Source organism: Barbatula barbatula, assembly GCF_947034865.1.
Source record: "Barbatula barbatula genome assembly, chromosome: 5".
Taxonomy (NCBI): Eukaryota; Metazoa; Chordata; class Actinopteri; order Cypriniformes; family Nemacheilidae; genus Barbatula; species Barbatula barbatula.
The window spans coordinates 11,894,455-11,919,900 of record NC_136769.1 but is presented as its reverse complement, the minus strand read 5'-3'; the positions used below and the strand labels follow the sequence as shown (position 1 = coordinate 11,919,900).

General features: G+C 41.0%; 1 protein-coding gene across 1 annotated transcript in view; it reads left to right on the top strand.

The window, feature by feature from the left end:
• The window catches only part of shank1 (SH3 and multiple ankyrin repeat domains 1), a 77,777-nt gene extending 53,048 nt beyond the window's left edge, over positions 1 to 24,729 (top strand). The window contains exons 16-26 of the mRNA XM_079456612.1: positions 11,311 to 11,393; positions 11,608 to 11,732; positions 11,864 to 11,999; positions 12,309 to 12,389; positions 14,982 to 15,008; positions 15,098 to 15,154; positions 15,664 to 15,776; positions 15,863 to 15,983; positions 16,847 to 20,381; positions 21,047 to 21,949; positions 22,211 to 24,729. Coding sequence (XP_079312738.1) covers positions 11,311 to 11,393; positions 11,608 to 11,732; positions 11,864 to 11,999; positions 12,309 to 12,389; positions 14,982 to 15,008; positions 15,098 to 15,154; positions 15,664 to 15,776; positions 15,863 to 15,983; positions 16,847 to 20,381; positions 21,047 to 21,949; positions 22,211 to 22,298 — 5,269 coding nt within the window. The 3' untranslated portion in view covers positions 22,299 to 24,729. The remainder of the gene's footprint in view (positions 1 to 11,310; positions 11,394 to 11,607; positions 11,733 to 11,863; positions 12,000 to 12,308; positions 12,390 to 14,981; positions 15,009 to 15,097; positions 15,155 to 15,663; positions 15,777 to 15,862; positions 15,984 to 16,846; positions 20,382 to 21,046; positions 21,950 to 22,210) is intronic.
• The last annotated feature ends 717 nt before the right edge of the window (positions 24,730 to 25,446 follow it).

Genomic DNA, 25,446 nt, shown 5'->3' with positions numbered 1-25,446 from the left:
GCATGTGGGTACAGACATGGCCCGAGTGATTGAGTGGATCGGCAGGCAGGGATGTGTTGCAATGCGCGTTTGGACGTGTGCGTGTCTGCGTGAAGGAGAGCGTGCTTGCTCGCTCAGCCCCAGTGCATTAGCCAGTGTTGCGCGTCTTCGCTGCTGCATGTGTGTGTGTGTACGCTTGTGTGTGAAGCACGTCTTCTGTTTCTCTGTTAACGGGTGTGGAATACAATGTCCTGCCTCCAGCCAGAGCTCTGTACTGATACACAGATGTTCTGATGGACAGAATGCTAAACTGGTGTGTGTGGGATGGAGAGAGAATGTGTTGGGCTTTATTAGCTGCTGATTTACAGGAGGCTAGAGGAGTAAAAGGGATTGGACAACTGTTCTACTGTGTTGTTGCCTGTGTTGCATGCGAGTGTGTGAGTGTGTACTTACGGTGCACCATATGTACTTCCACAGTGTGTGATCTGCATGTGTACAGTAAAGGGAATGACCGTTCACAACAGGATGCTTGCAGAGCTTGTGTGCGGCATTTTTGCACATTTTGTTGTGGAGTGTATTCAGTTTGATGTTGGGCTCATTGTCCGACAATTTGCTTTGCTGCACAACGCTTTGCGTTATCCTGAGCTGGGTTGTACGCGGCTTTGATTATGTGTTGGATCTATCCTGTAGCTCAGTGGTTAGAGCATGGCGCTAATAACGCCAAGGTCATGGGTTAGATCCCAGAGATTGCACATACTCAGAAACAAATGTATAGTATAATGCAATGTAAGTTGCTTTGGATAAAAGTGTCTGCCAAATGCATAAATATAAATGTATTGTTGTGCTGAGACCTTTATTAACGTCCCGTGTTGTGTTTTTTGGAAACCGGTGTTAAATGGATAGTTTACACAACGGTGAGTGAACTGACTCTAGTGTCATTTCAGATGTTCTATCTGACATATAAAGAGAGTCTTCTAGCTCAGCCTTCTTCATTATGTGCAATAAAAGTGAACAGTGACCATGCCAATCACTTTTAGCCATTAATTTTAAGCATATTTTGCAAAATATTGACAGCGTGTTTCAGCTTGACATGAGGTTGAGTAAACGATTACTTTTCGGGTACATGATGTGTACAGTAATGCATGTCTGTTACTGTTTTCCTTGGTTTAGATTTGTCATTTTGTGTAAAATCGGTGACATTGTCTTCAGTACTCGCGTTTAAGCTTGCTGCGTATACTTACTGTATAGTATGAGACGCACTTGTTTGATAAACTGTGTGGTGTACGGCATGGAAGGTTAGCAGGGTGTGAGATGTCTGTAAGTGAGATGTCTGTAACTTTAAGAAGGGAGTGCCAACTTGAAGCGAGACCATCACTTTCTACCGCACATCAATTCATTCCTGGCTGTTTTTTTTATCTGGGCAGAGATGAGTGGGTGATATGGAGAATGGCCACCATTGGCATCCCTCTGTGCAGGCGCGGCGAAAGATAAGTGAGGAGGAGTGTGGATGGACTGTTGGATAGAAGAGAGCACTGAGGTAGGAGGTGACACTCAGAGGAATCCGAGTAAGAGTTAAGAGGAAGATATGAGTGACCCTGGCTGCGGGTTCATGATCTCCGAGAAAGCTTTTAGATTTGGCTTTTAGTTAGTGGTTTAGATGGTTGGTCGAATTCTATGGCATTCAGGGTGTAGAGAAAGACTGTGTGTTTGTGTGAAAGAGAGAGAGAGATGAACAGATGGAGTGGGTTGATGGCCGAGCATGTGTACAGTGTGACTATCAGCATGTGGGTACAGTATGGTACAGTTGAAACAATATTTCACCAGCTGCTGACTGGCACTGGACACATACATGTTTCCTGTCTTGTTTGATACTGAGATTTTTATACGGAGGTAATTGTAATTTACCTCTAAACCTCACAAAAGCCTCTGTGCATTTTTATGTTTTCATTAAGGCATTATTTAGTATGTTTATTAAGCCGCTTTCTTGGTCGGGGACTATTGACTGGTTCCCACAATGTTGGTAATTTCATCTTTAACTGTCCTTGGGGGGACATAAGGTCTTCGCAATGCATGCAAAATCAGACCCACAACCACATATAGACACTCACAGAGGCTCACTAACAGTAGAAGGCAAACACACATAGCTCAATGTTATCCCTCCACAGTTAAAAAATACAGATAATCAGGCTGTATCAAATAAGTGACTTGGCATGGCTCTAACAGTGTGGATTTGTTTTTGTAGTTCAGATTTCCCTTCCACAAACCAATGTTTCACTTTCATAATAACATGTTTATAAATATTGTGTCAGAATATATATATTTATATATATATATAATATATAGTTGTGACAGGGGAAAAAGTAACACTGAAGATTTTTTTGTGTGATTTTAGATTATAAATATTAATAATAATAAGTTTGTATTCTTTTTTTTTGCAGTCATACCATAGGACACAGATCTTAATACCCATATGCTTATTGTTAATTTTATATACAGTCGCAGAAACAATTATGAGAGCATTCCAAATTTTCATTTCAGATCAGCATTTCTAGATGTATTGTGGTTATTCCAGTCCAGTGTTTGTTGAATTTCAGCTAAATCAAACCTCAGGATTGACATTTAGTTCTCCAGAAGCAATGTGAAAGACTGACAGCATGACAAGGCACATGAAAAATGTGATAAAAATCCAGGCTATCATATACAAATAAATGTTGACCTTTTCCTAAATTAATTTCTGTCATGACAACTCTCGGATGGTTTAGCATGGTAGTGTGCATGACACAATGTATTTGGTCTTGGTGGAATTGATCTGCTACGCCGCTGCGGCGGAGCAAGTACGGAGACTCGCTACTGCCAATACATCCACAACATGCTGCTGTGTGCATATAAGGAATGTTCCTGCTGCACATATAACATATATGAATAAACCCTGCATAGTTTACGTGATTAGGCCTACCTTGTTGTGGGGTGGGCGGAATGACCAAAAATCGATTTCACGGAATGAATAGTTTTATTTCACCGAAACGATATATTTCACGGTAACAATCTCCTATTTTAATTCTATATCTTATACCTAATATTTCTTAGACTGTTTAATCAATTAATTTATTACAGTTCACTTAAATGCAAACCATAGTTAAAATGGATATCTAATTATGTTCTGATAATCAGATTTATCATTTATTTTTATTTATATTCTGGATATATATATGTATACAGCAGTAAGAAATATGTATAACAATGAAGTATGAATATGCACAAACAATGAGAGTACAGTATTTGATTGATGTTATAAACTGGTTTTCATGGGGTCTGTACTGTAGGTCTTCCTCGCTCTTCACTCTCTATCAGATGCGCACTTTTAGTGTGTTGCGGCTCTCTGTCTTTATTCTCGCGCTCGTCTTTGGTGACTCCACACGCGTCTCGCAGCTCGTCCCGTAAAAAGCGCTCACTTGGCGAGTATCATCGCACGTTCCAGCGCAAGTTTAACCTTGGCTGGCCTAAAGTTAAACTTTATTAAAACTATTAACAGCTTTAGAAAGCGACCTGACTTCTGAAAGACGTGAGAATTAGCTTTTTTATATGCACGCCTCGCGCAGATCACTGCACCCCTGCACGAGCCCTGCGGGTGAGAGAGAAAGGGCCGGACTGGCGCGGATCACAAAACTACAGACTGACAGAAGGTCAAAAAAGTGTTTGATTTGTTAATTTGTGCATTCATTCACATGCTTTTTCATAAGAACGCCAAACATGCATAGCACCGAGTTAACCACGCCTTCTTATTTACATTCTGCGGAATTGTTGTTGCAAAGTACATCACTATTGCTGAGTACATCCGAGGCTGAGTGACATTATAATAATTTATAAATTATTTAGTTTAATATTACAGTTGTGCTGTATTTAAACACGTACATTGGATGACACAGGAAATAAACACTATTTCAAACATTTACAACATTTTGTAAAAGATCCAACGCGATGTGACCATGTTTATTTATATCTGGTGTGGGTATCAAAATCTTTCCGATAGATTATGACTTACCTGTTAAGAACACTGGACTCAGCAGCTCCGCTTTGGAAATGTGAACTGTTAATGGTTATGGCAAAGAATCCGTCCAATGTTAACGCTGTGCATAAATACAAAGCTCTTGGCTGTCTACACATGTGACGATATATCAAATGTGCCTGCTGGCTGGAGTTTAATGTCATCATCGCTGTAGATGTCGCTGTCCAACTTCGTATAGTGAGAAACAACGTTGTTTTTTACGGTCTAGGTTAACTAATGCCCCTATGAAATAATTTAGACACTGCTCTTTGACATAATGCTGTTTTAAATTACATGAAAGTATTATAGCGTCCGTTTAAAAAGATTTCAAGCTAACTTGGTAATGCCTAACTAATGGGATCACGCGGCGAACCGGAAGTCTTAAGCATCAGCCTACGCACAACGCAAGGCATAATGGATCATTTAGCGCATCGCGAAGAAGGTGGTTAGGAATGCGCCATGTAGTGAAGTTATTATGTCAGATTGGTTTAGACTTTAGGACTGCGCCATCCAAAGTTTCATGCCAGAACTTTCTGTTTCATGTAGAAATATTACTGTTGCATTGCTTAGAAGGGAAATGAACTTCTTTGCAGTATTTGAATGCTCCAGTTTTTTTATGCAAATAGAAACATATTGTAAATAGTTCACAGAATGTCATTAACATTTGTTGTTATCGTTTTACATAAAGAAAAATATAAATCTTAAATTTTTCATGTGGTGTATTTATTATTATTGATTATTATTTTATTGTAAAAATGGCTTGTAAATAATAGCCTACATATTAGTTTTCCTCAAAAGTTCTGTTTGTGTACTGAAAGGTTTTGATTGTTAACAGAATGCACTGAAACTAGCAACAGATCCTCATGCTGCTACTAAACCAGCCATGACATACACTCACCTAAAGGATTAGGAACACGATACTAATACTGTGTTTGACCCCCTTTCGCCTTCAGAAATGCATTAATTCTACATGGCAATGATTGAACAAGGTGCTGAAAGCATTCTTTAGAAATGTTGGCCCATATTGATAGGATAGCATCTTGCAGTTCATGGAGATTTGTGGGATGCACTTCCAGGTCACGAAGCTCCCATTCCATCCCAAAGATGCTCTATCGGGTTGAGATCTGGTGACTGTGGGGGGCATTTTAGTACAGTGAACTCATTGTCATGTTCAAGAAACCAATTTGAAATGATTCGAGCTTTGTGACATGGTGCATTGTCCTGCTGGAAGTAGCCATCAGAGGATGGGTAGATGGTGGTCATAAAGGGATGGACATAGTCAGAAACAATGCTCAGGTAGGCCATGGCATTTAAACGATGCCCAATTGGCACTAAGGGGCCTAAAGTGTGCCAAGAAAACATCCCCCACACCATTACACCACCACCACCACCACCAGCCTGCACAGTGGTAACAAGGCATGATGGATCCATGTTCTCATTCGGTTTACGCCAAATTCTGACTCTACCATCTGAATGTCTCAACAGAAATCGAGACTCATCAGACCAGGCAACATTTTTCCACTGTCCAATTTTGGTGAGCTTGTGCAAATTGTAGCCTCTTTTCCCTATTTGTAGTAGAGATGAGTGGTACCCGGTGGGGTCTTCTGCTGTTGTAGCCCATCCGCCTCAAACTTCTGACATTCAGTTTGGAGTTCAGGAGATTGTCTTGACCAGGACCACACCCCTAAATGTATTGAAGCAACTGCCATGTGATTGGTTGATTAGATAATTGCATTAATGAGAAATTGAACAGGTGTTCCTAATAATCCTTAAGGTGAGTGTATAACTAGATAGCAATCTATAAAATATACATGTAAACATAACATCACACTGAAGAAAATTCCTATATCCTAGATAAATATTTTCAATATAAAGGTCTATTTCTGCATTTTTTAATTCAGGTACTGTATATAAAATGGCAATTTCATGTGAAATTTATGTTTACTGTATGTTTTGTTACTGTAAATTCCAAGCATTCAACACATACAGGGGCTCCCAAGGGGTGGTATAAACTCTGGCCACCCCAGTGTGATTTTGCAAAAATGTGTGATTGATTGGCGCCACCAGAGTAGCGGAGTAGCAGGGCTGTTTCACACCCCCTCTCCTATTGCGTCGATCTTTGACTGCTCAGTTAGTGCAAGAAGCAGGACTGACTGATTCGATCACAAGACTCACCAGGGCATCTATTCTACACTTTTTGGAGAGACGACAAACGTTAACGATTATGTATGACATTCAGTAATCTACTGTATTAATTACATTCCAGCTGCTGTATGAAGAGGCTACAAACGATCTGCCAGCGGCTGCATCTTCACACGCGACAAATTTATTTTTTAATTTAAACCTTAAATTTATAAAAAGGTTACAGACTTACAAACAAGTATAACACACATTACACTGACTTTTTTGTTTGTTTTTGGTGCCACCCCAAGATTTTGCTGTAGCCTCCTAGTGGCCACCCCTATTAAAATTTTCTGGGGGCGCCACTGAACACACACAACAGCAATTGTATGCATACACATTTGTAGTAATTAATTCATTTCATGACTTGCCCCCATGAGGGCAAATGTCCATCTCATCAGTGACAAGAATCTGTCCTGGCCATCAAGCTGACATTATTGTCAAGCTCGGTTTTATAGCACAAACACAATAATACATCAACCTTATCCCTCACAATAACCATATAGTTGATCACAAACAAATGTCTTCCCTGCTGTGATGTACACACATATCTGCAGCACGCTAGGGTTTGTGGCTGTATAGCATGAAGGTAATGTTTTTGGTGTGGTTTTTCAGAGCTGCAGCACATGATTCATGAATTCACCGGCCATATGAGTCATGGACTGGCAGAGTCACTGTTGGACAAACAACCACACTGACTCATCTAACTCACTCAAACCTATGCCATCTACATAACTGGAATAGCAGGATCACTGACTATACACAGATGTATCGGTCCAGTGATTGATAATGGAATATGGTAACCCACTGAATTAGGAAGCATTTTATCCTTTCATTTTTTCGAATTCTCCTGACCGGTAACAGCCTGCTTCCAAAACCTAGCGAGCTGCCTCCAGAGACAGCTTTTTAAGGCATCATAGGTGTACTTCAGACATGAAGGTGGTTCCAAAAGGTAGGGAACTTATTTAAACAGCCTCCTAAGACACTTGCTTTGTAAAGACTTGCTTTGACCAAATTTGTAGGGCAGCACTGCATGCATCCTCAGATTTTAGGTCAGTTTACAAAATCCAATATGAAGAATGATAAATTATTATTATAAACAACCATTTCATTCAAAGCTATTTGTGTGGTGCGCTGAGAAGGGCGATCCAAATCCTTTATTATCATTCATTTAAAGAAAAAATATGTGTCCCTGGACCACAAAACCAGTCTTAAGTAGCACGGTTATATTTGCTGCAATAGCCTGCAATACATTGTATATAGGTCCAAATTAATGATTTTTCTTTTATGCAAAAAAACATTAGGATAGTAAGTAAAGATCAAGTTCCATGAAGATATTTTGTAAATTTCCTGCCAGAAATAAATTCTAACTTTTTTGTGAGTGGATGCGGCAAAATTGCTAACAAAATGCCTGGAAACACGCCTACATGTTTGGTATCTATGTAAAGCTTCAAATTTTAGCTTTCAGCTTCATCTACTCGGTACAGCGGTAAGCCAATAGAGAGCGTTAAAACAAACCTTTTTCTACGTAGCAACGGCCTGCTACAACGCTTCTGATAACAACTTCAAAGGAGATTTTCTCAATATTTTGATTCCAGATCTTCAAATAGTTTCAAATAATAAATAATCCAAATATTGTCCTATCCTAACAAACCTACCAAAAAAGCTTATTTATTCAGCTTTCAGATTATGTATATATCTCAATTTAATAAAAGTACTTTTGTGAATAGTTGTGTGGTCCAGGGTTACATAAACTGTACATTAATATACGATTTCAACTTTTTATTACACGTAGCAAACTGTCCTTTGTCTAAATATAGACATTCAGGCATAACAACCCGGCTTTGCCATTTTTTAGAATTGTTGCTATGAACAGTTATGTAATTGGCCAGCATACTGTACTCTGTAAACAATATGCTTGGGCTTGTTGCTGAGATTATTTCAAAGTGAACATTAGCGTGGGGAAAGATGAGTTTTGTTCAATATGGTTGCCAAACCTGTGTACTGTACTGCATCACTTGTGCATGTCTACATATTACACTGTAAAAATAAAAGGTTCTTTGAGGAACCATTTGGGGTTCTTCACATGGCCACACCGGCGGAACCCTCAGGGGAAACTCAAGGTACCGTTTCACGAAGGGCGATTCTCTGAGGAACCCTCAAGGCCTCTTCAGTAACCCTTTCATTAAAATGGTCTGGAACGACCTTGGGTGCTTCAAGGCACCGTTTTTCAGTTTATCCTATTTTTTGTTTACCCCTGTAATGTATTGTTCTGCTGTTTTGCCATCCACAATATTGTAATAAGTAGAAATACTAAAACTAAAAATACAAAGCAAACTGTTTATTCATAAGCAACAACAATTAATGAATTTTTCAATAAATGTAAAATCACATGTATAATTAATATTGTGTTGGTAATATTGTTATAAATTAAAGGTTATTATCTAAACAAAACTGTAACAAATATTTTACTTAACTTTAAAATATAAATATAGAAACAGTTCAGGTACTTTCAAAATGTACAATTGTGCAAATCAGATTTTTCCACAATATACAATGCAATCAGTAACATTTTCACTGGACATTGATTACATGGAACATTTGACATATTTGATAAGACTCAAGAAAGCTGAAGATGACTTGATGCTCTGCTTCTCAAAGTCCAGCTAGGAAGTAGTCCTCATAGCAAGTCCTACACCCATGGTGACACAAACACAAAGGACAATGCATACAATGGGTTTTCTGCTATCACCAAGGTATGAGGATCCATCAACCATGTTGTCAAAGTCCAAATTATTTCCATAGCACATTTCACAATTTTGCACTGTTGTAAAGCCACTTCACATATACGTATGGCCGTTGGCCCAGGTAGTATCAGGATGACCATCAGGGTGGGAATAATACATTGAGACCAAAAGAGGGATTTAAATAGCATCTCACAATTTATTAATTTAGCACATCACACATTGGTTTACAATAAACAAAATATTACAATGCCTGGTATTTTATTCACTTCTTCAGAACTTTTCATTGTCAATGAGTATTTTTACATTTGCAAGTATACAGTAACAAACAACATAATAAAAAAACTCATAATGTGCAATATCTTAATAAATATTATACGTATATTTTTGCTGCTCAATTGGAAAATATTGAAAGTTCTTAGGAAAAATATAAAAACAGAACTAAATATGATAAAAATTATAATGTAAATTACATACAGAATTCAAGAATCTTATAAGTTCCTGGACGAACCACCAAGACTATATAGATGGTTCCACTAACAACCCTGTTATGAGGAAAAGTGTTTTGAAGCACCTAAAATACAGTTTAAGGTTCTTTGAGTACACAACAAGATATTTGGGACACATTTTATCTTTACAGTGAAGTCTGGTTAGTCCCTATATTCAGTTCTGCCTGTTGCTTAGGCAACCACCAACATCTCACTTACAGTGCCTATTCCACATATGAGCATCTCTTATAATATCTGGACCCTGTGCAACATCGAACAGTTGTGCCAGTGTTGCGTTTCAGCGTGCTATGTGACCTTTGAACTCAATTCAAAGCATCTTGTTAAAGATTATACTTGTTGATCACTGGATGTTCAATAATAATAAAATAAGTTAGGTCCCTACTTTTCACTATTCAGTGACAGAACTATTGTCATGTCTAAGCCAGACAGGTTTATGACACCTGTTTACACTTATCCTTCCTTTTATGTTTCAGAGATGGATAAAATTCACACATCTTTCAAATAAAGCCCCAGTGACTGGTTTCCCGCCAAATGATTTTCTTGTAACACTGTTTAACGGAGGAGAATTGCCATGTGTGGTCTGACCTGCTGTTGTGTTTAGTATCGGCTCTGTCTGTCCCCCGGTTTCTCTTCTATAGATCTCTGGCAGTGACAGCGAACAGTTGGTTAGGTCTCCTGAACACAGAGCTGAAGTATGAGGATATTGTGTTCTGAACAGCAAGGCACTTGTTGATGCAAGAGCACAGAAGCCAAAGCATAGTAAACAAGGCTGTGAGAATAATCTGAGAAGCTCGATGTAAATGAAAACCACCAGTGAGTAGAAAGTGTCAGTGTAACAAAGAAGTCCACAGTAATGTAATAAGATTAGGTGTGTGTACCTTTAATATTTCTTCGCCATTAAATGCTACAAATGATGGTGTTAATTAGGTTTCCAAAACACTCCTCATTCTTGGACAATATAGGTAGTCCCACTCCTATTTCATGCCATTGTTTGAGTCACTGTTGTTATATCTATGTCTAGCCTTATAAAAGCAGCAATATGACTCAAACTACAGTGCAAAAGCTGTGGGTTGGAACAGGCAAGTGAGGAGTAAATTACATTTGAAATGTATATGTTTTATAGTTCACCCCAATATGTTTATAATGTAGATTTTTACTCACCCTCTTGTCATTTCAAACCTGTTTGACTTTCTTTCTTCTGTAGAACACATACTAGTAGTCAAAACCAATACTACAGCCGCTTTAGCACTGAATGCCTGCCAAAATGGCAGAGTTTAGATTGAGTGACATCAACCTCCGAAGCTCCATACTACGTTGACTAGTACAAGTATATATTTACAAATATGAATACAAGATATGTCTGCCCAGTCGTTAGAATGTATTTCACCAACTGTACAGCAAATGTGTTTGGTAGACATTTAAATGAATGGGCTTCAGTGCAGTGTTTGGAACTATTGGTCACTCAATGACACAAGTTACTTCTGCATTACATTCTACCAATGAATATCTATGTGAGTGTCATTACTCTGTTTTTCAACGGCTCTGAGTCAGACAGATGGTACAGGCCATCCTGTAATGTATTTATTCATACACTGTACTTTTTTTCTCTCTCTCTGTCCCGTGACCCCCTTCCTTGCTCAATTGCGCGTTCAGGATTTACATCTTGTCCTGGTGCAGTGAAGATATTTACTTCTACTTCTATCTTTTAAATCTTCCTCTTACCCCCAAATTCTTCTGTTGTCCTTTCTTGGGATGCTGCATTCCAATATGACTGATATTTTGATCCTCCCTCTCTCTCCCTCTTTCTCTCACTCTCTCTCTCTCTCTTTCTCTCTCTCTCTCTCTTTCTTAGTGACTATATAATCAAGGAGAAAACGGTCCTCCTGCAGAAAAAAGATAATGAGGGGTTTGGCTTTGTGCTGAGAGGAGCCAAGGGTAAGATGGCTCATTCACTCTCTCAACCACGCACACTCTTCTGATGTTTCAGATGAGACTCATCTGATCTGTTTTAATCTGTTGGGCATATTAACTTCTATCAATATTACTTATTTTTATTTCTTCTGTTATTTAACTTACTTTCTCTCAATAGAACATTCTGGAAATGCTCACCACACTGTAAATTGATTGTATAAATGTCCCCTCTTTGTAGCTCAGACCCCTATTGAAGAGTTTACTCCAACCCCAGCCTTTCCGGCACTGCAGTACCTTGAGTCTGTTGACGAGGGAGGCGTGGCTTGGAGAGCTGGTCTACGAATGGGAGACTTCCTTATTGAGGTGCCTGCAAAACCGCATTGTGGAATTTTTTTTCTCGAAGTTTCTCTGTATTTTCACATCTGTCTTCTTGTTTTTCACTGTCTTTCTCGTTGTCACTGTCTTTCTCTGTTTTTCTGTCATCTCTTCTCCAGGTGAATGGCCAGAATGTGGTTAAGGTGGGACACAGGCAGGTGGTCAACATGATCAGACAAGGTGGCAACAGCCTCATGGTCAAGGTTGTTATGGTTACCCGGAATCCTGATATGGAGGAAGGGGTCAGAAAGAAAAGTAAGAATTACAAATTTACAATGGCAGGATTGTACATACGTCTCTGATATTAACTTTTTTAATAGTTTTGTATGGTTCTCATGCAATATGGGGTGTTTTTATACGATTAAACACCTACCTACTTTTTTTTAGCAAATCAGCTATTGCTGGCTGAATGTCAACTAATTAATATAAACCCCATCAGCCTGGCCATGAATAATTTATCAGATTGTTCCTACCCCCCAGTGCAAACAATCAAAATGTTCACTATATAATAATAACGGTGATGATGATCACAGCTGTTGCGACTCCTCTCCTTTTTCTCCATAGTTCCACAGCAGAGCAAGAGACTGAGCACACCGGCTATCGCCCTGCGCTCCAAATCCATGACATCAGAACTGGAAGAGATGGGTAAGAAATACATATGAGAAGGATAGAATAAAAGCACTGCTGGACAATACCTGACATTTGAGAGAGAGAGAGAGAGAGAGAGAGAGAGAGAGAGAGAGTGAGAGAGAGAGAGAGAGAGAGAGAGAGAGAGAGAGAGAACAGTGACTAGATAAGACATTAACTTGAGAGAGGATTAAAACGGGAGAGGAGGGGTGGACAATGAACTATCGCATTAAGACAATGACACAACAAAAGCAATTATGAAAAGAAGTGTCAAACTGGATGTCAGGAAGGGAGACATAGAGAGCGACAGAATAAAAGTGAGAGAGAACGAGAGAGCATCACTGTGAATGAGTCTCAATGCATTTCACTGTTCTTTCAGAAGTTCCACAACTATGTTGTCACTACCAGCACCCCCTACTACAGGTAACCCCCCAATAATTGTCCAACCTCCCCAACCCTTATACCCCCCTCCGGCCTATCACCTGCAACCCCTCTTAGCTTTAACCCTCAACCTGAATCTAAACAAGCTAATGGTCACACATCTTTGGCTGTTAGAAAAACGGGTTCTTGAGTACTGTGTGTGCTGCTGTAGTAATGCTGCAGGAGGTGGGCATTGCTGGAGAGGCACAGGATGGTGAGGGACACTCAACAGTGAGGGACCCAGACAACACAACTAAGAAACAAACTGCTTGTTGTGGTACACATTACACTTCTTGGTCTGTTTCGTAATAGATTCACATGACCCTATTAAACTTCAAAAAAACACCTTTCCTCACCTGCAGTCCACTGAGGCATGTTTCAGGCCTTTCCCTTCTCTTTAGCTCAGAGTTCACAGTCCCCTGTGCGACTGTAGATACTGAAGGTTGGAGTGTTTTTTTGAAATATTGTTTTTATCAGTTGTAAGTAGCAACATAATTATGTTGTCAAGGTACCAGACTGTTACAGTACAATAAGGATGTATAAGCAAGAACTATAAAGTTTACAAGGTTTGTGGTGTTCAATCTATAAAGACATTCAGAGTTTTGCTTGATGGCAGTTCACCCAAAACTATAAAATGTTGTCATCATTTACATTCATGGGGTTCAGAAATTGTATATGAATCTTTGTTGAACACAAAAGAAGTGCTTTTGTCTATACAATGTAAGCAAATGTGTGTCAGTGTTATTCGGTTACCAACATCTTCTTTTGTGTTCTGTAGAAGAAAGTCATACAGGTTTTGATCATGAGGATGCAAGCATTGTCATTTTTGGGTGAACCATGCTAAATTAATAGTAATTCAACAGAAAATCCTTCAGCCCAACTGTATATTCAGTTTTTAAATATGACATAATCGTTATATTTAATACTTTTAGACAGGCTTAATTTTGACTGTGTTGTCAGTGTAGTCATTCACAGACAGAACTATGTCATTATCTTAAAGGGGTGCCAGATTTGTTGCACCACAGTCTGCTATCGTGGATTTATTGTTTTCAAATGTACCTGCCTCTAAATGTCACAAACAAAAGTCTAAATGCGATTGTTTTACCTGTTGATCAAAAGTTCCCTGAATATGCAACAATGTAGACCACACTGATAAGTACACTATCTAGGAAATACTAGTGTTAGGGTTTAAAGGGGTAGTTCAACCCAAAATTTACTCACCCACTCAAACTATCCACCTTTAAGAGTGTTGCATGTAAACCGTTATGCAATATGCTTAAGTCAATGTGAAGACAGTTGTGCGGCGTGTAAATATAAAAGCTATATTTTCAGCTGCATCTTCTCAGTATCCTGAATAAGTCTCAGGTGTTAAATATGTGCAAGTGTTGTCATCTGCAGATTAAACGATTTAATGGAAGTGAAGGACTCACATTTTTCAGATACATTCACCTCTCCAGCTGGTGCAGTGTCCCACCTCACAGGCTTTCATGATCTTAAGATAGTCAAGATCACTCTAACATGAATATAGCTATACCAGGACTTTATTAAAGAGATACTCCACCCAAAAATGACTTAAATTACTCACCCTCGGGTTGTTTTAAATTTGTATAATTTATTTGTTCAGTCGAACACAATGAAATGTGTTAGCAAATGACAATTCTGGGACATCATTGACTTTAGTACAAGTAGGAAAAAATATTCTGTTGAACAGAAAATTTGATATTTTGAATGTCAGTTGCTTACATTTTCCAAATATCTTTCTTTGTTTTCAACAGAACAAAGAAATGTATACAGGTTCATGACAGAATTTTCATTTTTGATTGGAGAATCTCTTTAACCACAGGGTAACTGTACAGAACAATTTTGTTATATGCAAAGGCAATTATTATATACACACGCTCCCTACACACTTCACTTGTGGCTCTTATGAACCCTTCCTGCACACTTGTGTCTCACGAGGTGTTTTATAATAAATGCTATTCTTACTAACCTATCTAATAACCTCCCTAATCTTTCTGTCTGTCCCTGCATTCCATACACAGTGGACAGAGGTAAGAGCCACCACTTCTCTTTTCACATTAATAAGTAGCCTATATTCATAATGTTGTGTGTGTAAAGCATTGGGAGAAATGTAATCGCAGTATTACTGCAGACATAACTTTGCATGACTTTCTGTTTGTTTGATCACAGCCTCAGGCCCATGGAAAAAGAAATCAGGTAAAACTTTTTTTCAGTCTTAAATGAAACACTTGACCTGCAGATCTGCAGATATTTTTAATATGATGATTCCGGTCTGTTTGTTACAGAGTTCGAGTCTTCACAAGCTACAGAGAAGAAGAGGACTGTTTATCAGATGGCTTTGAGTAAGAGGGTCAATGCGTTTTAAGGGGCACTGTGATATTACATCAGGGAAAGATATGAGAAATTACTTGAGAATTTTAGCTCAATTTCAGACGAATATGCTGAAACGTTAAAATAAATGGAACAAATTGAATCTCTTCTCATTGTCATCCACACTGTAAACCCTGTTTTTAATGTTTGTTAACTAAAAAACTGAAAATTGGCTTTACCAGTCACTTGAACTGACTTAAAAAAAAAATTGCAATCGGCTAAACTATATTTTTAACTATATAAGTCAGTTTAATATAATAAAAATTTTAAGCAGCTTTTCAACTTCTCAACAAGTTTTTAAGTTCTTAGGATTTTTTATAAACTGAATATTTTTAGCAGCTTAATAAAAAAGTAATTAAGTGACAAAATAAGAGACTTTTCTTTGTCTCATACCAGAATGTTTATGTACATTTATTTCAAGCATCAACGGGGTGTTTAAGAATTTCATGTGAAAGATTATTTTCGCTCTCTCTCATGTCAGATAAACTGGATGAGATTTTAGCTGCAGCACAGCAGACCATCAGTACCAATGAGGCCCCAGGTCCCCGTGTTCAGGGGATAAAAAGAGAACGGGGCAGAGGCTTTTATAATGAGGTGCGTTTGTGAGTGAGACCATTACAGGGAATTGTTGTTAAACTAGTACGTTGAAAACTTCAGATATTTCTCTATTTTTCCTGTAGCCAAGTTTTGACCAGTCCGGAATGGGAATGACTTCATCTGGGGCAGGGCTAGGCTACGACCGTGGTCAGTTTGTGTCTGGCCGCGGCCCCCCGCACGGTATGCTGCGACAGAAGTCCATCGGTGAGGCTGTCTGTTAGATTGTTTGTCTCTCTGTACACCTCTCTGTCTACCATAATGCTGCACGGCTGTGGTATTTGCGTTTAGAGCGCTCATAAGAGTGCAGCTGTCAGTGTGCTGTAATGCTTATCATTCATGTATTAATGCTTTCATGCTGTAGAACAGTGAGCACGCTTTTTAGTTTGTTGCATCAGTCCATAAAATCCTTTTAGCTGTTTGATGGGTTTATAAGGGAGACTAATTGACATATAACGCTTGGATTTATTAACTTTTTCAGTTCAGATTCATCAGTGTTCATTTTTATTTGGAGGATCTCTATTTGTAAAATCCAGTCTTTGATTGTATTAATTTGATGTTAGGAGCATTTTTCATTTTTGCATACCATGTTGGTAGTTTGGTCTAAATATTGTGTTTTTATGACTTCTATGTCATCGGGTGGAGGTAATTTGTGTAATGCATTTGTCTTCTTTAATACAGTGTGACTAAAACTGGTGTGCACTGACACAAAAGAGCTTTGCAAACATGGAGAAATGAATAGCTTGTACCTGTTTATGCTGGAAGAATACCAGTAATGGTAACAAACAGATAAGCTGACCAACAGACAAACATACATACTACAAGATGGACTCATCTCATTTCTGAACCCAATTTTGTTTTCCCTCTGCTAATTTTAGGAAAGGTCCTTTCCCTTCATTCGTGCTCATTTTAACTGTTGTACATTATCTCGCCCAAGTATAACTTCCCTTAATCTTTCATTTGTTTTGTTTTTTAACAAGTAGCACATTTTTGTTCTGTATTTGTTCTCCCTGCATTTGTCTTTTTAAGTGTTTAAAAATAAAAGTTTATATTTATTTTATTTTCTGCAGGGGTTCCAGAGGAGGAGAAGCAGTTCCTTCATCCTCCAGCCATGAAGTTTGCACGGAGTCTTTCAGTGCCCGGCCCAGATGATATCCCTCCTCCACCTACTACAGCTCCCCCTGAGCCCCCATTCTCCTCAGCACCCCCGCTTGGCTTTCGGGGCAAGACATCCCAACAACCTTCTGTTTCTGTGTCCCAATCCACTTCCTCTTCTGCACATTATCAGCTCTACTCACAGTCAGTACAAGTCACCCATGGAGCCAGAGATAGGTCCCCTGGTCCACCAACTGGATCTGGAACAGGGGACCAACCTCTTCCTTACTCTCATGCTCAAGCTCACCCCTCTGTACCTAGCAGAACTGCCTCCAGGAAGGTGATTGGGTACACAGGGGACCTTGCAGGAGCTGGAGGAGCGGCGGGGGCCAAGGCAGCAGCATTGAGAAGGGGCTACAACAATGCAGTGCCAGCCACAAGTGTCGCTACAGTAATTCCCCAGCAGCAGCAGCCTACTCAAAGCCAACCTTCCAGGTCGGACCGCAGTGCAGTTGGGGCAGGGGGTGTACCAAAAGGTGGTGGACGGAGAGGGAAGGGACCCTTGGTAAAGCAATCAAAAGTGGAGGATCTACGTGGAGGCCAGGGAACACTGGAAGGAAAGGGGTCAGTGGAGAAGAGCTCCATACCTATTCCCACCATTATTGTTAAAGCTCCATCTACCAGCAGTAGTGGTCGCAGTAGCCAAGGCAGCAGTGTGGAGGCTGAACCACCTCCCCCAGAAGAAAGTGATAGTTCAAAACCCCAAACAGTTGTTCCCCCACCTGCACCTACTGTTCCACCGCCAGCCCCTCCCTCTATGCCTGCTCCTCCACCTCCATCAGCATCATCACTTCGTACTCAAGAGAGTTTGGACTATACCAGCCAGTTTGGCGCTGCCATAGTAGGGGCAGCTCGCAGGGATCGTGAGCGATTTCATGAAGCACGAAGGAAGAGTGCCTCATTTTTTCTCTCTGCTGAGGAAGAGTTAGGTGGAGTAGGGGTTGTTGGAGGACGAACCCAGATGTCCCAACAGCAGCCAAGCAATCAGCCTTCACCTCGCCTGCGACCATCCAAATCTATAGATGAGGGCATGTTCTCAGGTGATACCTTTATCCACCACACACGTAGTATGCCTCCTGCATTTGGCTTGCCTGAGTACTCCTCACCTGCTCCTCTTGGGGACTACCAGCCAAAGTCTGTACCCGCTGACTTCTATGGAGCAGGAGGCAGACAACAGCAGCAGCAGCAGCAACCTTCCACCACAACTTTTATTCACCCGCTAACAGGGAAAGTTCTAGACCCTTCATCCCCACTAGGCTTAGCGTTAGCGGCACGGGAACGTGCCTTGAAAGATGATGGGCGCATACGTCGGGAAAGGACCCCAGAACATCACTTTAGCCGTCAGCTGTCCAGCATTGGAGCCTTTCCCTCTTCCACTGAGCAACCCACATCACATCTCTCCTACTCCATGGCCTCATCTTCCTCTTCTATTTCCACTGCTGGCCAGTCCACCAGCTCCTCGTCATACCTTGTTACCTCCTCTTCACTAGCTGCAACCACCACATCTACTCGGCCTCCCTCACCCAGAATCCTGCGTGGAGCAGGGAGCAGTTGGGGTGAGGAAACAGGGGTGGGAGATCGTGCGGAAAGGGAGGCTGCTGCTGCCTCTGCTCCCAGAGAAGGTCTAAGGGTTCGATTCTCTGAAGATAAAACCGTCCACACACACCACTACCAATCTCAGCACTACCAGCCCACCTACAAGGAACGTGAAAGAGAGCGTCAGAGAGAGAGATCAAGAGAAAGAGAGATGGAGAAAGCTCAGACCCAGTTACAACAACATTCAATTCAGCCATCGACTCAGCAACCTCGGCGCCCATCATTTTTGAGGATGGAAAGTGAGGCTGGGTCATACATACTTTCCCTAACACCTCCATCTCCTCCCCCAACAGTGGTATCTACACGTCCTTCAGCTGGAGGTGAAGGTGCAAGTGGATCAAGTTTGATGGTTCTCCCTCCCCCGGCTCCCTCAGTGGATGCAGATGATGAGTTTGTGTTTGCTGAGCCTCTTCCTCCACCTTTAGAGTTTGCCAACAGTTTTGATCGTGGTTTGGGTTACCATAGTATGATGTCTAACAATCTGTCAGCCCGTCAACAGCTTCACCAACCTCCTCCACCACCACCTCCCCCGCCACCTCCTCCACCTCCAAAAGACGCCTTTATGACAGGGTTCCCCCCTCAAACGCCTCTGCCTTCACCCCAGGCAGGGGATTCCACAACTTCAAGTCTAACTTCCTATGACAGTGAGGTTGCCAACCTGACCCAGTCTGCCCCGTCTCCTTCACCATCATCCCCGAATCCTCTCCCGCCTCCATCTCCCTCCATGTTGCAACCGGCTGCACCTCCGCCACCTCCCTCTGTATCACCTCCCCCCCCACCCACATCCTACCACAGACCATTTGGTCTATCCCAATCACAACATCTGTATAACAATACACACCTGCCAGAGCGTTCCTCTTCTCCAACGCCACCTTCCCATTCTATCCCAGCTCCATATGCCTACCGGGGGCCCCCAGTATCCACCCCTGCAACCTCTGTCTCGCTTAGAGGCTCCTCAACTGTGACCGCAAGCTGTTCCTCAACTGCTTCTACAACTGTTTCCGCTATCACTACTACGGCTGCCATTGTCACCCCGCACACACGCATGGCAACTGTCTCCACAGTATCTACAGGAAGTAGCAGGCGGCCCAGTACAGAGCATCATCCACCGCCCAGTGCAGCAGCAGCCAAGACCGGTGAATCCCAGGAGACAGTAGTGGATTCTGGCATTGAAGAGTTGGACAGCCGAAGCAGCAGTGACCATCACTTAGACAGTATTCTATCACTCAGTGGGAATGGGGTCAGAGAGAGGTTGGAGAGAGCAGGGTTGGGGAGCTTAGGTGGAAGTGGAGGCACAACAGAGTCTGACAGAACGAGTGGAGCAGACTTTTTAGAATCTTACATGAGCTACCTTGATGGACAGACTTTTGAAATGCACAATGCCAAAGCCGCCAGCACTGCATCCACCTACCCGAAAACACAGAGGTACAGAGAAGGTAGCCGGGCCGGAGATCTACGACGGCAAACCAGCACAGCACCGCCTGCATACCACAGACGTAGGGAGGAGGAAGATGAGGAGGATGAGGCACAAGATGCAGATGAGGAGTATATTAATGCGCGAGATGGTTATGGGATGGGGGAAGGGCCAGGGATTGCTCGCTCCTCTGTAATGTACTTTGATCGACCCCGCACTCCAGAGATAAAACCTCTTTGGGGTGAAGGGTCGACCGGGGTGGCGCAGTCTGTGGGAGAGGGAGCGTGCCAGGCTGGAGGGACTTACATGGAAGCACGTAAGCTCCATCCTCCCATGTCCACTATGAAGGCGAACATCATCAATGAGCTAAGCTCCAAATTACAGCAGAGGAGCAAAGGAACAGAGAGCTGGGGAGCTCAGAGGTCACTGAGCAGACATAGGTATGTGTTTGTTGTAAGTTTAAATGCATGGCTAAGTGTCAATGTCTGCATGCTGGCTTTAAAAGAAGGCATGTGGCATGAGGATCTCTCAGCTGCATGATCATTGTGTGATTTGGGATGTCATGAATTAAACTGTAGTAAATTACATTTGAATAATTTTGTCAAAGAACTGTTTGAATGAGTGTCATTTAAAACAAAATTTTAAAAGTCCATCCCTACTTTACTGCACTATAATTAAGATTCGTTTTATTTTTGCAAAATCTCAAACACCAGTGAACTGTGTATGTCTGCTGTTTAACTGTTTGTGTATGTGTTTAAACTGTTTCTCTCTTTTTGTGATTTGCCTTTTTCACACTATCCATGTACATCTGTCTGTCCCACATCAGACACAGGTAACTGTTACAGTACAAACCTGTCTCTATCTCTTTAACTATCAGTCAGTTTCAGTTTTAAGGTGCTCTATTTTCCATGACAAATGTATTGCCAAACCGTTTACAGCTGAGCTGCGTACAACAAAAACAGTGCAAATCAAGAACTTCAAAAGTAACGATAAAAAAATTCTCTCTCCCTACCCTACTTCTTTCTTTTTCTCTCTTCTTTTCTTTGTCTTTCTCTGCCTATCTTTCACGATCTTAATTTGTTTTCACACTTTTCTTTCTTTTCAGGTTCTCAGAGGACTCCACAGGTGCATTGAGTCCTCCCTCTGTCCGCTCTTCCTCCCCATCTCCTGTTCAGCTCTCTCAGCCTGCATTGTCTCCCTCCCCCACCCCTTCCTCCCAGCCAATCTACCCAAACTGGGCTCGATCTTCTTCTCCTCAGCCCCCTGCTACCTCATCCCAGCTTCCTCCCCGATCCCACTCACCCATTTCTCCCTCTTCGTATTCGCCATACCCCACCTCACCCAAACACCGTCCCGTGTACCGCACCAAAGCCCTTGAGTTCCAGTTTATTCCCAGCCGTGAGTCACGTAAAGCTGAGTCTCATCACGCTCAACGCAGACGAGCACCCAGCCCCCTTATTTCTCCTTCTGACCGTCCCAAGCTTGGCCCTCCCCGTCCCTCATCACTTCCCATTCTCCCCACCACTCCCCTCTATAGCAGCCTTTACGATCTTCGTGGTTCCGTCACTCCACCCTCACCTGCAAATCCCCTTGGGGACCCCTACTTCTCCCCGTCTCCTCCTCTCTTTGCCCCCTCAGGTGCCCCGCCACCACCAAATTCCTCTCTGATTGTCTCTCGCTCCCTTTCCCCCACCCACTTCCTGTCAGGGACTTCTTCCCCGCCTCTCCATCCCATTCCTCCACCCACTTGCCTCAGTTACCCCCACCTACCTCCCCCTTCACCCACCAAGCCCTTTGCCTCTAAACCACTCCCATACTGGAACAAGTACGATGTGGCGGATTGGCTGGGTTATCTGAACCTGGGTGAGCACAGGGAGCGTTTTCTGGACAACGAGATTGATGGCACACACCTTCCCTCTCTTACCAAGGAGGACTACCTGGACCTGGGTGTAACCAGGGTTGGCCATCGCATGAACATAGAGAGGGCACTCAGGAGAGTGATGGACAGGTGAGAGGAGAAACAAGGGAGGACAGCGATGAAGAGGGATTAGGGCATGAAAGGGGTAGTGCATGAACAAAAAACAAACAACTATTACAGAAAATATTAATAACTTTGGGATTGGTAACTGCAGGAAACATCTGGATTGGGCTTCTGCATGAGCTCACATGGGGAAAGAGATGAACAGAAGAGAACAGGAAGAAAGGGATGCTGAAAAATAAGAAAAAACACTTTTTTGTAAACATTTTTACGCCTTCCCCACACCTTCAGGCTGTCTTCTAGCCCTTTCCCCTTTTTCACACTCTCCCCTCGAGATGAACGGACAGACAGAAGGAGAGAGGAGGCCATCCAGAGCTGAGAGGACTGGTGAGGTGACAACAACAGCTGCCATCCGAGATTATTCCCTGAATAGAAGAAAACACAAGAGGGACCTTCGATATCAACCTGCTGTCTCAGAGATGATGAGGACGCGAGAGATGGGAAAAAGCAAAAGAGTTGAAGGCCTGAACTGTGAACATATCTGTGTTTACATGTTCGATTTAGTCGACTAAAACATAAACACCCACATACATATCCATACATACAAATAGAAAACCATTAGAGCTCACAGTAACTCACAATGGAAATGATTGAATGAATGACTCACAAAGTGAGTTGATGTAATACATAACTGAGCCAAATAATTTAAAGGGAAACAATCAAAACACTCTTTAACTTTTCTGTGGTTCTTTAGCGATAGGGAGAAAGAGAGATATTTAGCCCACATTTGCTGTCTTTCTCTTTTTCTCACAGTTTGAACCAAGTCTGTATTACTGACTATAACAATTACTATTGGTCTTTTAGTATAGGTTCACTGGAGACCGACGCAGAGAAGGCAAGTAGTGAAAAACCTCTTGTCCTGGCATGACTAGTTCTTAAAATACAGGTCAATTTTACAACAGGCACTTATTTGGGAAGAGTGTGTTTATGCGTGGGTTCCTGTTGCTTGTGTGTGTGTGAGCGTGTTTGCATAATAATGTGAAAGGTTGTCGTTAGAGGCATGACCATGATTTGTTACGTGTTTTTACCTCACCAATGGAGGGATTCTATTTTGTCGAGACAGATTGGGGATGGTGTTGATCCTGTATTTCTGTATTTCACTAGAACTTTATCTTCTCATGTCTTATAATGGAATAATATAAATATATCTATACAGACTGGTCACTGTATTACAAACCCGTAGCAAAAATAAGTGCCCAGACCAACAGAACACAAGCTCTTTACCACACATACACACACACACATGAACAGGACACCCTCACTATTACTGATTCTGACACATACATTGAATTACACATACATTTTATTTCAATAAAAAACAATGGGACACAGTAAAATATCTATGTATGGATTCAAGATGTTAAAACGCAAAAAATCTTTTGAAAAAGAAAGATGAAACAACATTGTAAAAGAATATATATATATATATATATATATATATGCTGAAAGTTTATCAACGTTTTTATCACAGACTCTCAATAAAGAGATGACTACAACTTTTAAAAAATTCCATTTTAGAAGAGGAGACACAGAGGAGAGGAAGAACCAAACTGCCTGTATTTTTCTTTTCAAGTCACTGTCCCGCTCTCCTTCCAAAAAACACTCTTTTTCTATGGAGGCAAGGCAAGATGAACATGCAATCTGACATGGTCGAGGGGTACGTGCTAATACCTGTTTTAATACGATGATTGTTCCTATAACAATTTTTAAAACTGGAAATGGGTCTGAAATTCTGTTGCTGATTTAAGAAGAGACAATGTTATTTATTGCAGTCACTGTTCACATCGTCCTTGCTGTTATCGCTGTTGACTGAGCTGCAGTCAGAAGCTGCTGGGTGTTTATGTTTGACATTTGTGACCACATGCAATGTGTTCGGATCTTCTGTACATCTAGGATTTAACTTTGAAAAAATTATTTCATATCTAATAATGGTCCTCACCCTTTCCTACATTACCATACAGAATATTGTAACTTCATTTTGTATGCAAGGACTATCCGTGATTGATCGGAGAGCTTGTTTGTGACAGGACACACCTTTCACATTCATTTCCACAAACTTACGATTGAATCCAGTGACCTCCAGCCCACATAACAAATAGTTTCTCAATCAATTAAAAGGGCTCCCCATTGCATTGCACTTTCTTTTATGGATAATTACTTCCATTTTATCATCTTATTTGCATGCATTTCCAGTCCATGCAACCACCTTTGTGTTGAGGCTCATCAGTTAAGATCTTACCCCTCCATCATGGCCTGCTCATTTTGCATTTGTTCATCCATGCATCATCATCAAATTGCTCACTTATATTGGACATAAAGATCGAAAGAAATAATTGTATTTTTGATGTTTAAGCTGGTAAGTATAGTGTGGTTGATAACAGTAAGGACAATGGATTAGTTTTAATTCTAAGGTTTTGAGATGGAAAAAATATTCAAAGTTTTAACGAATCTCTGTCTTCCAAACATTGTTTATAGTGTAATCAAATCATGCTTTCTACACATCCTGATTCTCGCCTTTCCTCAAATTCATCGAGCAAATTGCTGGTCTGTGGTCTCCAGAAAAATATACCCACTCTTCTGTAATGATCACTAGATGGAGGTAAAGTCACATTTTTGTCATCCAATCTCAGAATGTCTTTAATGGTTTAAAAAAGTAATCGTCTGTAAGCCTCAAGCTCCACAGAGCCTAACTTTTCAAAGTTGAATAGTTTGAGCTTCGAATCGCAGTAATGAGTGTATTCAAACATGCCTTCACACACTGCAGGGTTAACCACAATCATTACATGTATATCGAAGATCACAGCGCCATTAATGGTTGATGCAGTAAATGTCCAGGGTGTGCAGAAAGCAGCTCTTATTTTAAATTGAAAATTATGAACAGATAAAAGTTATTTACAGAATATATATGTATATGCGATATTCATATACAAATGTTTTAAGAAATGAATAAAGGTAACTAGAATCATAATAAATGATGCAGGAATTACTTTGGAGTGAGCTGTGGTTTGTTCTGTAGGCTTTCCAAACACGTGCTCGTGTAAATTGTGTAAATGTCAATGTTTCTCACAGATATTTATACCTTTAATATGGCAGATTCAGAGTCGGAACCCAACCATACAAAAGAGAAAATGTGTTCTACTTTACAAAGACTGCCACTACTTCAGCGCAACTCTTGATGACCAGAACAAATCACATAGCTTTATATTAGTTTAATGAAGGCATTTAAAACAAGCAAAATATACACAAAACAAATGTCGATTTTACACCTACAAAACTACAAGTATGTTTGCAAACACTGCACAAAGATAGGGATAACCTGTAACTTAAGTTAAAGCAAACAAGTTTAAGGTAAATCTGTTATCTTCCTTTCCAGGTCCACGTTAGAAATTTGCATTGATGAGGTCTGCAGGATACATATAATATTACTGTCCTATGTATTCACAAGTCGCTATATATTTCTTAAGTGT